At 41.8% G+C, this 14,059-nt stretch overlaps 1 protein-coding gene across 2 annotated transcripts in view; it reads right to left on the bottom strand.

The window, feature by feature from the left end:
• Nucleotides 1-14,059, bottom strand: part of DIP2A (disco interacting protein 2 homolog A) — a 138,022-nt gene that overhangs the window by 31,546 nt on the left and 92,417 nt on the right. For both annotated transcript variants that reach the window (XM_082483809.1, XM_082483810.1), the window contains exons 14-18: nt 11,372-11,436; nt 10,958-11,051; nt 10,374-10,493; nt 8,796-8,910; nt 7,573-7,712 (exon numbers count right to left, since the gene is read on the bottom strand). In XM_082483809.1, the coding sequence (XP_082339935.1) occupies nt 7,573-7,712; nt 8,796-8,910; nt 10,374-10,493; nt 10,958-11,051; nt 11,372-11,436 (534 nt within the window). The remainder of the gene's footprint in view (nt 1-7,572; nt 7,713-8,795; nt 8,911-10,373; nt 10,494-10,957; nt 11,052-11,371; nt 11,437-14,059) is intronic.

Raw genomic sequence — 14,059 nt, 5'->3', positions numbered from 1 at the left:
ATATTAAGTTCTCTCTTAAGAATTCCCATGGTATCTTTGATGGGAAGATTTCTTTGTGGATGCTTGCACTTCCCTGGTGGCTCTTGTGATTGGCATTCACAGTGGATATGAAAGTGAACTGAAGGCTGAAGAGAATGTGGCATCAAGAGTGGCCTACAGGTTAAACAGCGGTGACATAAGACATGATCCTGGTGCTGAGGAGTCTGCTAAATAAGATTCACTGAGCAGATGGGCTCAGTGTCTCAGAACTAATAGCAAGATCTGACAAAAGGAAGACAAAAGTGGACACTTTATCCACGACCTTTTAACCAGCTGGTTTCCAAATAAAGTAAGCCAGGGACCTTCAAGGGTAATGAGATCAAAACCATTTGACTTCACTGAACAAGTCTCAGCATGACTACTAGTTCTTGGTTAGGAGACTACTTTCAGAGCACGTTTGACTCAACAAAATTCAGGAATGTGAGCTCTTATATAATTAAAATGTTTGAAAGACTAGGGCACGTAGTCACTTCCAAGACATTAAACACATTCAATGGGGATCAGAAGATGGAACAAAGCCTTCAGGGATGGCATCTGACTCAAATTAGACCTTTGGTGAAAGCACAGCAATCTAAGGAAATAAAAAAAAAAAAACCAACCCCAGAACCAGACATATAGCAAGACTCATCAGTCAGCAGAGTAATTCAAGAGGACAACTAACAGGAAAGGAAATGGTGGTACGACCTCTCCTGTATGCCAAACACCAAGTGAGAATGGACAGAGCACATCCTCCATGAATACTACACAGGAAAAAGCATAAATCTTACAAGGTAAGGCACACTGTTAGAATGTACATGCAGACTCATTTGAAAATAAAAAAGTCATTAATTTCCTTAAGTCATTAATTTCTTTTCATTTGGTACACATCTATAAATAACTGCTAGCTTTTTACTTTCTTCCTACTCTGAAAGCTTTTAACAAGTTGTTTTGTTTTTTTTTTAAGAGACAGTCACAGGGAACAAAGTCATTAGATTACCCTCTAGAAAGAACTCTATTGTGTATGTTCTGACTTAAGGAACGTGCAGAGAAATTTCTGCTAAAATATACCTTCACACCTGGAATTTTTATCATTTGGTCAAATTGAAGCTAATCTGCCCCAGATACTGATAGTCCAATGCTGATCAGAGTTTTAAAAGAGTTAATTCATTAAGTTGCCCAACTTCTGTTTAACCTACATGTAGTTTTGCCACTTACTACTATATTTTAAAATAGCAATAGTCATCAATTACAAGTCATACCACTTTGAGGCATTAAATGGATACACACTTAACTGTTCTCCACTCACATAATCAGACAAGTCACTCCATGTTTCTTACTAATGTAGAAAGCCCTGGTAGTGTTGCCAATTGTCTGCCAATGGCATCCTAAACCAGAAGGGTCCATTATATTTACCAATGCTCCACAGCATTTGACAAAGGAGAACGAGTTTTGTCAAAGATCCAATTAAGCATTTCACAAGGACAGGGACATGTTTTTCATTAGCAACTTACTTAGAAGAGGAAGGTGAAATTACTTACCTGCAAACACGCAGGTAATTCTTCCAACATCACAAAGCAGACTTGAACCTGCCACCGAGCAAATGCACTACAGAAGATTAAGCAAGTGGGCTTACAGCTGTAACGGTTGAATATGAAGAGTAGCTTAAGGTGCAACACAACCGTAGGTTGCTTTGTGCCTTAGTGTAGTCAAGCACAGTCTGCCCAGAGAACAAGTCTACAGCAAAGCCAGGAGGATCTCCATGTGATAAATTGATCCAAAGAAAGATTTTAATTGATCCTGCATCAAATACCACTTTTTTTGAACTCTCAAAAACTGGACCAACATCAAGTTCAACCTCAGATGGTTCACCAAAGGATCCGTGACTACCTGAAGAGCATACAGACTTGTTCCCTCCATGTTCCTGTGATTAACTCATAGTAGAGCATTGGGAGCACGGCTAAATTTCAGTGGGGTTTCAAGGGACATCAGTAGTCTGAACAGCCAAACCAGACAGCAGTAGTAGTCCGTGCCATCTGTATTCTAGTTGAAGTGGAAAAATGACCATTCTGTTGAGACGCCAGTTGCAGCTGACCATCATCTGGGTCTTTGCAGATAAGTTTAACAGCCTGAATTTGAACATTCAGATGAAGCAATTCAGAAGCCATTAAGTCTCATTAGGTCACTATCCTCTTTTTTTTTTCCCTGCACATGATGCTTGAGCATGCTTTCACATTGAGGCCGTACAACAATGCATAGTCATTATCCTCAATGGCTGTATTCACATTGGCCTGCCTTTACAACCTTACTTCCTAGAGCGTTAAGTTGAAGCAGAAGTTACTTTGTTGTAAATTACCTGGCCCACCTATCTTGACTCAGATCTGTGATGCTATAGTATGCTCAAGGATCATAAGCAGAAAAGAGATGGTGATATAATGGTAACTGGCAGAGCAAAGAGGTCACAAAGATTTTTCACAGATCCAACCAGGTATCACCTGCCTGAGGGTGCCTGGCACACTGAACTCTAACGGGATCTGCAGAATGCATACAGTTCTATGAACATATTGAGGAATGTACTAAAACCCTCCTGCTGGCAACAAAGCCCTTGTGCAGAACACTTTGAATATCTTGCCTATCTACCTAGAAGGTCAGCATAGAGATGTTCAATTTTGTACAGTTAAAATGAGCAGGTCAGACATGAATCCCCACAGGAAGGGCTCCTTTCCCTTTATTTTGGTATGAAGCGCAGAGCTTCTACTCAGTCTTTTATTGGTAAGAAGAGGAAGCTCTGAATGTGAATTTAATTTCAGTAAGAATAACTGAACCACCAACATGTTGTTTGCAAAGTGCTTCTGGAAGTAATGAGGAAAATGAAACAAGATCAGTGCCACTTGCTACACCATTGCTGAAATTTTTATCAGCAGACTGGAAAGATGTCTGCCTCCTCTTACTCACAATGAGGGCCTTGATGTACAGAGAAGAGGTGGTTGCTGAAATAGCACAAGATAGCTCTCCCCTTCATCTTTACCTTGAGTAAATGCTCTACAGAGAGGTAGGCTCTGGAACCACAGCTCAGCAAGGCATGAGATCCATAATGGGACCAAGAATAGCAAAGCCACACGTGCCAAGGGCATGACCAGAACAAATCGGGTTCTGTGGTCACTGCATAGTAAACCTGAAGGGGTAAGGAGAATTCCAAAAAATCTGTCTCTCATCCTCTCCAAGCACACACAGGCTAAGTCAGGACAGGGCCTGAAGCTAGTATTACCCGGGAGTGTTACACTACCAACCTCAATGTTGCAATCTTCACTTCTGGAGTAGAGGGCACTAAGGGGTCTTTCAGGACACAGATCCCAGCCATTTTTCAGTCTTAGGTCTGGTTTGGCACCCTAATTTTATTAATCTTCTTCAGAGTGCTCTCCTCTACAAATAATACATGACTCGGCAGCCTAGCCTTGTGATAGACTTGCATTGTAAATTTGTTAATCAAACCAGTATGTAAGCTATGCAGCATTTCACAATATGCCAATCACTGTAAACCAGTATAGCCAGAAGAAGTAAACAAGATATGCTAGCCTTGATTTCTGATAAGGGAATACTTTAGATTTGTAAAAGTGTGTATGGTGTGTATGTAGTATGCATGCTCTAAGTGATAAGATCGCAACCTACCAGAAAACCAGAAAAGGCCCCCTAGCAACAAAGCCTGAGGCCGCAGAAGAAACCAGCGAAAAGTCACATCAACCCGGAAGAGACGGACTATAAGAAGAGGACTCTGGAGGGGGTAAAGTGTGAGCCTAAGTGGAGCTGTGACTCCTCGGCCGCCCAGCACTGCCTTTGCTTTCCTACCTTAATAAATACTTAGTGAATCTGTTTTTGATTCAATTGGTCTTAATTTCAACTATAACAGCCTCAAAAGAAAACCAAGTCTCCTTGCTACAATCCACATAAAAGGCTGGGGAACAATGCCAATATTTACCTACTTTAAAAAGAACAGTGTTGCAAACAGATGTCATTAAGAAACCGAGGTTAAACCAGGATGGGCCAGTTTGGTGGGATATCCAGAGTCCAGGACTCTCAGAATAGCTGAGGTTGGAAGGGACCTCCGGTGGCTCAAGCAGGGCCACCTAGAGCCAGCTGCCCCGGACTACATCCAGACAGCTTTTCAGTATCTCCACAAATGGAGACTCTACAACCTCTCTGGGCAACCTGTGCCAGTGCTCAGTCACCCTCACTGTGGAAAAAGTTTTTCCTTCTGTTCAGAGGGAAGCTCATGTGTTTCCGTTTGTGTCCATTCACTCTTGTTCTGTCATGGGACACCACTGAAAACAGCCAGACTCAGTCTTCTCTATAACATCCCTTCTGATATTTGTATACGTTGATAATGCCCCCCAAAGCCTTCTGTTTTCCAAGCTGAACAGCACCAGCTCCCTCAGCTTCTCATATGCTGAGATGCTCTTAGTCATCTTAGTGACCCTTCAGCAGCTCCATCTTTCTCTGGTACTGGAGAGAAATAGACAGAAATAGACACAGTACTGCAGGTTGTGGCCTCACCAGTGCTGAGTAGAGAGGAAGAATCGCCTCCTTTGACCAGCTGACAACAGTCCTCCTAATGCAGCCCAGTACACCATTAGCCTTCTTTGCCGCAAGGGCACATTGCTGCATCACGAAGAACTTGGTGGCCACCATGAATCCCAGGGCCTTTTCTGCAAATCTGCTCTCCACACAGTTGGCTCTCAGCATGTCCTGGTGCAGGAGGGAGGACTTAGCGTTTCTCCTTCTTGAACTTCACAAGGTTCCTGACAGATCATTCCCTCAGCCTGTCAGTGTCCCTCTGGATGGCAGCACAACCCACTGGTGTATCAGCCATTCCTCCAGCTCTGTGTCATCAGCAAACTTGCTGAGGATACCCTCTGCCCCATCATCCAGATCATTAATGAAGATGCTGAACAAACCTGGAGCTAGTATTGAGCTACACAGCTAATTACTGGCCTCCACCTAGACTTTGTGCCACCAGTCACCACCCTCTGGGCCTTGTTGTTCAGCCAGTTTTCAGTCCACCTCCCCAGGTGCTCATCCAGTCCATGCTTCATCAGCTTTTCTGTGAGGATCTAACAGAAGACAGTGTCCAAAACCTGATCAAAGTCAAGGTAGACAATATCCACTGCTCTCCCCTCATCTACCAAGACAGTCACTTCATTGTAGAAGGCAATCAGGTTGGTCAAGCATGACTTCTGACTTCTGTCAGCATGAATTCATGCTGACTACTCCCAATGACTTTCTTGTCCTCCATGTGCCTGAAAAAATTGTTTCCAGAATTAGCTGTTCCATCACCTTCCCAAGGTTTGAGGCAAGACTGACTAGACTGTAGTTCCCTGGATTCTCCTTCTTGCCCTTCTTGAAGACAGGAGTGACATTTGCTTTCCTCGAGTCCTTAGGCACTTCTCCCAGTCACCATAGTAATTGAAAGATTGTTAAGAGTGGCTTCACAATGACATCAAACAGCTCCCTCAGCACTCATGGGTGAATCCCATCAGGGCCCATGAACTTATGCATGTTTTGTTTGTTAAGGTATTCCTTAACTTCATCTCTTCTACAAAGGATATGTCTTCTTTGCTCCAGACCTTGCCCCCAGGTCTCCAGGGCCTGGGATTTCTGAAAGCCAGTCTGGATGGTGAAGACTGAGATGAAGGTGGCATTCAGTATCTCAGCCTTTTCCATGTCCTCTGTTGCTGGGTCCTCCACCTCATTCAGCAGTAGGCTCACATTTTCCCTGGTCTTCCTTTTGTCACCTATGTATTTACAGAAGTCCTTTTTGTTGCCTTTAACAGCCCTCCCCTGATTCAGTTCCAGCAGCGCTTTGGCTTTCCATCCACGCATGCTTAGACAGTGTGTCTGTATGCCTTTCAGGTTAGTTGCCCCTGCTTCCACCTTCTTTATACTTCCTTATTACATATGATTTGTGACAGGAGCTCCTAGTTCATCCATGCAGGACTCCTGGCATTTTTGCCCAAATTCCAGGTCTTTGGGATGGACTGCTCTTGATCTTGGAGGAGGTGATCCTTGAATATTAACCAGCTTTCTTAGGCCCCTCTCCCCTCTGGGGCTTTATCCCATGGGACTCTACCAATCAGATACCTGAAGAGGCCCAAGTCTGCTCTCCTGAAGTGCAGCGCTGCGATCTTGATTTTGCCCTGCTCTGTTCTTTCAGGATCCTGAACTCTACTATCTCACGGTCACTGTAGCCTTCAGCCTTCATATCCCAAATAACTGCCTCTTCATCTGTGAGTGTGAGGGTCAAAGACCGTCTCCTCATTTGCTCCCCTATCACTTGGGTTAGGAATTTGTTATTGATGATCTCTAGGAACCTCCTGGATTGCTTATGTCCTGTCATGTCCTCCCTCCAGCACACATCAAGGTGGCTGAAGTCCCCCATGAGGACCACAGCCTACAAACATGAGGCTGCTTCTAGCTGTCTGCAGAAGGCCTCATGCACTTGTTCGTCCTGGTCAGGCAGTCTGCAGCAGACACTCACTACAATGTCACCCCTACTGGTCTGCTCTTTAATCCTTAACCTATAAACTCTCAGTTGGCTCCTCATCCATCCTCAGGTGAGCTCCATGCATTCCAACTGTTCTCTCACATAAAGGTCAGCTCCTCCTCCTGTCCTTCCTAACGAGACTGTATCTCACTATGTCTCTATGATCTCAGGCATGTGAATTCTTCAGAGGAGGGCAATGCAGCTGGTGAAAGGGCTGGAAGACACGTCCCATAAGGAGTATCTAAGGACTTTGGGTTTGTCTAGTTTGGAGAAAAGGAGGCTGAGGGGGGACTTCATTGCTCTCTACAGCTTCCTGAGGAGGGGATGTGGAAAGGGAGGTGCTGAGCTCTTCTCCCTGGGATCCAGTGACAGGACGCATGGGAATGGTTCAAAGCTGCACTAGGGCAGATTTAGATTGGACATTAGAAAACATTTCTTTACTGAGAGGGAGGTCAAACACTAGAACGGGCTTCCTAGAGAGATGGTTGATGCCCCATGCCTGTCAGTGTTTAAAAGGCATTTGGCCAACGCCCTTAACATGCTTTAACTTTTGATCAGCCCTGAAAAGGTCAAGCAGTTGGACTAGATTATTGTTGTAGGTCTCTTTCAACTGAAATATTCTCTTTTATTCTAACATGTAGACTATCACTTCTGGATGAAAGACGGTATTTCTTACTATGCGTTAGGTTTTGTTCTGCTGTCTTTGTTATTTCATAGCTGTATGTCAGTCAGCACTAATGCTAACAAGTAAATAACAACACAGCTCTGCAGACCAGCCAAAAGCATCAGGCCATACCAAAACGTACGGCCATTCAAATTTATCGTTGATTAATCTCTACTGAAAACATTGAATAATCTAGTAGAGACAGTACTTAATCATTGTATGTTTAGGTAATGCATCAAAACGTAAGTCATACTACCACCTTGAAGGTATTTATTATTTGACATTTTTATTTATTTCATCAGCACAAGTCATTATATGTGGAGTATGTTTAAGCCTACATGAAACGCTTTCCTACCTCCAGGCATAATTTGACCAACATCCTGTACAGTTAACACTGACAGCTTCTCTTCTGTATCCACTCTTATCACGCCAAAACTCAGACAATTCATAGATAACACTGCTTTTCCTGGAGGAGGCCCACCCAATTCTGGAGGTCTGAAAAACATAAAGTCAAATCAGATATGAATCAACAGACCAATGGCAATATGCTCACCGAAAACATTGTGCAAGTCTCTCAGGCTTGTTATAGTAAAGAGAAATAATGGTTTCGCATTTTAAACAAACAAGAGTTCAAGACTGGTAATGTATTTTAACTAGATGAAAAAAGACCTGGAATAAAACATCACATAGCTTCCTCTGGAAGAGAATTAAGTTCTATTATGGGCAAAGAAGTGTCAAGAGTAAGCATTCAAAGGCTAAATTTTCTAAACACCAGAAAAATTAGGAAGTGTTTGGAGGGCTTGACACTTCTTACTCTGAGCAGAATTGATTGAGGACCAACAACTCCATTTTGTGTAACTGTTCAACTTTCAGGACGGAACAGAACAAAAGATTCCAGGTGCTGTTTAAAAAAACCTAGTTCTTGAATTGCATTTTTTTTTTAATTGGGAAATGTCAGTTCTCCCACCAGAGAAAGTACTCTCCAAAACCTCAAACTTTTTTGTTCCAAGTTTTCTTGAAATTGAGTTTCCGAACAAGCACATTTTGATCAAAACCACTGTCAAAACATTCCAGCATATTCCATCCATATGTCTATTCATAATCAAAGACTTTCCTTTTTTCAGAGCATCTCTTGCTATCTCCAAAAATTCAACGGTATTTTTCAGGCCAGTTAGAAGTATTTTTTTCCTTTCTTTAGCCCCCTGTTTACAAGACATTGTATATAAGCAATTACTTGAAGATTCAGCATCCTTTTCCTCCCAAGTCAGTCTTGATTTTGGGGGCATTTTGTAAAGGTCCTCCGGCAACATTATTGAGGAGAAGACTTCGCTTTCCCAAGCAGTAGAAAAACCCTCTTTTGGCCGACTACTTTTAGAAAATGTTAAACTTTTCAACAAAAACAAAACAAAAATCACACATCCTTCAGTGAAGGAGATACCTGTGAACCTCAGACTTCCCCTGTCTAGGTCTTTGGGCATCTTTATGTGGCTAATCATCTTTTCTGACTACCATTTTAATGCCAGATACACTTCAACAGTCAAGAAATGTTTCAGATCACTTCTCATAAAAGAGAATTACCTGCGAATAGCAACAGTTAGTGCCTCTGAAGAACTAGCACAGGGACAGATTACTTCTGGTCTCAAACCTCTGGATTGAAATACATTCAGGAATGCATCACATGAAGATATCGACCCTAAAAAGAACAATCACACAATTGGAAACATTTTGCCAAGGGCAGGAAAGCTTGTGCTGCAGGATTTCAAAGTATATACTTACTCTCAGCTCAGCTAATACAAATATGGTTGCATCCATGCACAAAACCAATATACATTTAAACTGCCTTAAAAGACATTCCAGCCTATTATTAGATGTTAGATTCGGAGGAAAAAAAAACAAACCCAAACCCTAGTAGTTAACAACTAATTCACTGAATGAAATTCACAACTACATTCTCTCTTTCTCTGCCAGCACTCTGTAACACTTAACATCACCAAAAGCCCTTCAGTGATCAAAGTATTTAGTCACTAAGTGTAACTGTATCTGTCTGCTTCCTATATAGTTCCTATATGAGTGTTTCTCATAGAGGTCACAGAAGGAAAGCATTTAGAAATTAACATCAAATGCTTCTTACATATCTTCACTTCAATTCAGAACTCTACCTGGCCTTTAGCACTCAGCCCAAAATGTAAGACGATACCTCATCACTTACAGCTTTGTATTTTACAGTTGTGGAACTGCAGCACATAATGCAAACCAGCAAGCTTCACTGTTATAGTACGTCCTAGGTATAATTTCATGTCAGTTCATATAAAAGTATAGCACTGATCAAAAGATGAGGTTATAAAAATGAATTTACACAGCTAAATGTAGCTAAGAAGTGCAAACAGCAATGAACAAGCAGTAGCATCACTAGCATACAAATAGTGTTTTACTATAGATCAAACTGCCTAACTTTCTAAACATCAGCTCAGAAACAGTGCTTACAACAAGTATTATCTTAGCAAGAGGATGTCAAGCTTTCATCTTCTGCCATCGCAACTTGCTGACCTCTCAACATGCAACTCCAAGGAATCAGAAATACTCTTGATTTTCTGGTGTATGAGATCCACAAAATTAAGTAAATAAGGTATATTCTTGCCTGTTGGATAAAAAAATCTCACAGCTGCTTTCTCAGATTACTGTAAACAGAATTGACAGAAAAAGGCAAGAACCTACTGCATACTCTAGATAATAGCTGTCATAGTTTTGAGTTAAGGCTGTGACTGCTCCCATTATTATGTCCTTATCACATGACTGAGACAAGCCCTAGGGGCACATACAGAATCAAACACACTGCAACTCAAATATTTTACGTCTACATGCAAAACACGAGCAACTACTTCGAAACTGGCATTACGATTTACTTGAAATTTTAAAAGCCTCTTTCAAATTACATTGCCAACTATTCTTTATATAAGGAATAGATTCTTCAGAATATTTTCTATGAAACTTTTGCTACAGTGTCCTTGGTAAAGAAATACTGCTGCTGTCTGTTTCGCTGAAGATGAACTACAGTCAGTGGTGCTGAACCCCTACAGTGCAGACCCAGCGTTCTGTGATTTACAGTGTGCTTTAGTTCACCTTGAACTGACACTCAGAAAATGTATCCATACTCACATGGATTAGCTCCATCTGCCACTATTAACATTCGTAAAGAGCTCAGACTGACATCTCTCTGGTCCCTCTGAGCCAGAAGTGACCAGTGCATATCACGTGATTTGACTACTGCTACACGGGCTGAAAATAAAAAGATAATTACGGTGCATGTGCAGAACAAAATAAAGACCAATTATAAAATTATATAAATATTTCTGTGTATTTACATAAATTTATGAAACAAATTACGAACACAGAAAACAAATATGAATGCCAAATATTTAACTACTATGACACACATATATTCAGTGTTTCCAGATGGACTTGATTATAGAATTTAAATGTTTACTATAAATTTAAATACTGATATAAGAAAACCAGTTTCTTTAAAGGTCTATCAGAAGAAGCCATCAACATCACTCATCAATTAATCTATCAGCAGATACAGTACTGAAGTGAGGTACCCAATTGCTAAAGCTGTGGCAAAGAAAGTCAGCTAGATAAAAGAACAGTGGCCTCAGACACAGCAGACATTTTATACAAACAAATTATTTTTTTTAATCATCCAAAAAGAGATGGGTTAAGCAAAAATACTTCAAGGTTACCTTTGTATGAGCAGACTTTCTGTATCCAGGACAGTGGATTAACCTTCATTAATGCATAGGGAATACTGATGACATGCATCCTGTTCATAACACTCTACGAGAAAAATATTAAAAAATAAACTTCCAGGTGACTAAAAGACTACACAGCATGTACCAATACTTAAAAAAAAAAAATCATCACAGCTACAGCGTAACTCTTGCATTTAACTGTTAGTGAAAACTATGTGTATAGTCAGTAAAAACATAAGCTATGCCTGTGCAGTCTGTTACTGAAAAAATAACACTTTATTCTGACTTATAAATATTGAAATATAAATAGCTTGAGAGAGTTTATGACCTCATTCTGATACAAATACTCTAATTCCTAAGAGAAGCAACTTGCTGCAGTTTTTTTTCATTCATTTAAATACTCACTGTTAATACCCCATGCCAAAGGCCAGCATCTCTTTTGAAATCCAAGACATTTGTTAGTGTTTCAGCTGAAAGTGAAGGAAAAACTATCAGACTTAAGAAGCATATTTATAAGAATATTTAACAACTCAAAATATTTGTTAAAGCAACTATGAAACTTCCAACACCACTGACAAATCAAAGCCATGTTGCCATGCCTTCTCGTCTACAACAAACAGGCTGTTTAAGCTGAAAGTGTCTTATTTTACTTAAAACAATCATCTTTCAATTATGATTATAGACAAGATTATTACAAAGTATTTAAGACCCTGTTTTCATTATAATACCACTTCTTGTGTGTTTTTCACATTTGCCGATGAAATACGCAGACTAAAACTTTAGTTTTGATGCAAAATTTTTCACTTGAACTGGAAAGGTTCAGCTATATTTGAAAGAATTAAATTCAGTAAGAAATGACCAAGGCTGTACCAAACTTTCTTCAATGTTTTCTCTGAGAAATTTGAACACTTTACGTGATTTAAAAAATAGAATCAAAGATTTTAAATCAAAGATTCAACCTGATATTAGAGGGATATCTTGTACTGATGAGGTGAAAATTGCTTATCACTGAGAATAGCTGCATGCACAAGAAACTGTTCTTTAGGGTATATATTATTCTTTTTCACTTTTCAGAATGTACACAGCTATTTCCCGATAAATGAAATACTTCAGTAAGTCAGCCATCTATGCATTCATTCTCTGGGCGAGAGAGCTCCAGTTGCCCTGAGACAGGTGCATAGTCTCAGTCATGAGTCTGTACAGAAGGAAAAAATTTTGTCTTGGTCTTCACCGCCAAGGGCTCTAGCCACACTGCCCAAGTCGCAGAAGATAAAGGCAAGGACTGTGAGGATGAAAAACAGCCCACTGTAAAAGACCAGGTTCAAGACCAGCTGAGGAACCTGAAGGTGCACAAGTCCATGGGACCTGATCAGATTTATCCACGGGTCCTGAGGGAACTGGCAGATGAAGTTGCTAAGCCACTATCCATCATATCTGAGAAGTCATGAGAAGTCATGGCAGTCTGGTGAAGTTCCCACTGACTGGAAAAGGGGAAATATAACCCCCATTTTTAAAAAGGGAAATAAGGAATACCCGTGAACTACAAGCGAGTCAGTCTCATTTCTGTGCCCAGCAAGATCATGGAGCAGATCATCCTGGAAACTATGCTAAGGAACATGGAAAACAAGGGAGTGATTGGTGACAGCAAACATGGCTTCACCAAGGGCAAGTCATGCCTGACAAATTTGGTGGACTTCTATGACAGCATTACAGCAATGATGGATAAGGGGAGATCAACAGATGTCATCTACCTGGATTTGTGCAAAGCATTTGACACTGTCCCACACAACATCCTGTTATCTAAATTGGAGAGATACGGATGATTGGAGAGATGGACCACTTGGTGCATAAGGAATTGGCTGGATGGCCACACTCAAAGGGTTATGATCAATGGCTCAATGTCCAAGTGGAAACCAGTGACGAGTGGCATTCCTCAGGTGTCAGAACTGGGACCGGTGCTGTTCAACATCTTTATCAGTGACAATGTGATTGAGTGCACCCTCACCAAGTTTGCCAACAACACCAAGCTGTATGGTCGACACACTGGAGGGAAGGAATGCCATCCAGAGAAACCTGGACAGGCTTGAGAGGTGGGCCCATGCCAACCTCATGAAGTTCAACAAGGCCAAGGGCAAGGTCCTGCACTTAGGTCAGGGCAATCCTGAGCACAAATACAGGCTGGAGAATGGATTGAAAGCAGCCCCCTGAGAAGAAGGACTTGGGGGTGTCAGTGGATAAGAAGCTCAGCATAAGCCAGCAATGTGCGCTCGCAGCCCAGAAAGCCAACCACATCCTGGGCAGCATCAAAAGAAGCGCGGCCAGCAGGTCGAGGGAAGTGATTCTGCTCCCCTACTCTGCTCTGGTGAGACCCCACCTGGAGTACTGCATCCAGCTCTGGGGCCACCAAAATAAGGACACAGACTTATTGGAGTGAGTCCAGAGGAGGGCCACAAAGATGGTCAGAGGGCTGGAGCGTCTTTCCTATGAAGACAGGCTGAGACAGTTGGGGTTGTTCAGCCTGGAGAAGAGAAGGCTCTGTGGAGACCTTATAGCAGCCTGCCAGTACTTAAAGGGGGCCTACAGGAAAGATGGGGAGGGACACTTTATCAGGCAGTGTAGTGATAGGATGAGGGGGTAATGGTTTTAAAGTGAAAGAGGGTAGATTTTGATTAGGTATTAGGAACAAATTCTTTACTGTGAGGGTGGTGAGGCACTGGAACAGGTTGCCCAGGGAAGTTGTAGAGTATGGGCTGAATGAGTATACAAGGAGGTAGACTGAAAACTGGCTGAACAACGAGGCCCAGAGGGTGGTGACTGGTGGCACAAAGTCTAGGTGGAGGCCAGTAATTAGCTGTGTAGCTCAATACTAGCTCCAGGTTTGTTCAGCATCTTCATTAATGATCTGGATGATGGGGCAGAGGGTATCCTCAGCAAGTTTGCTGATGACACAAAGCTGGAGGAATGGCTGATACACCAGTGGGTTGTGCTGCCATCCAGAGGGACCCTGACAGGCTGAGGGAATGATCTGTCAGGAATCTTGTGAAGTTCAAGGAGAAATGCTAAGTCCTCCCCGCTGGGGTGGAATAACCCCAT

The sequence above is a fragment of the Vanellus vanellus genome (genome assembly GCF_965231255.1).
Source record: "Vanellus vanellus genome assembly, chromosome: 5".
Lineage (NCBI taxonomy): Eukaryota > Metazoa > Chordata > Aves > Charadriiformes > Charadriidae > Vanellus > Vanellus vanellus.
This window is presented reverse-complemented; position numbering and strand designations above follow the sequence as displayed.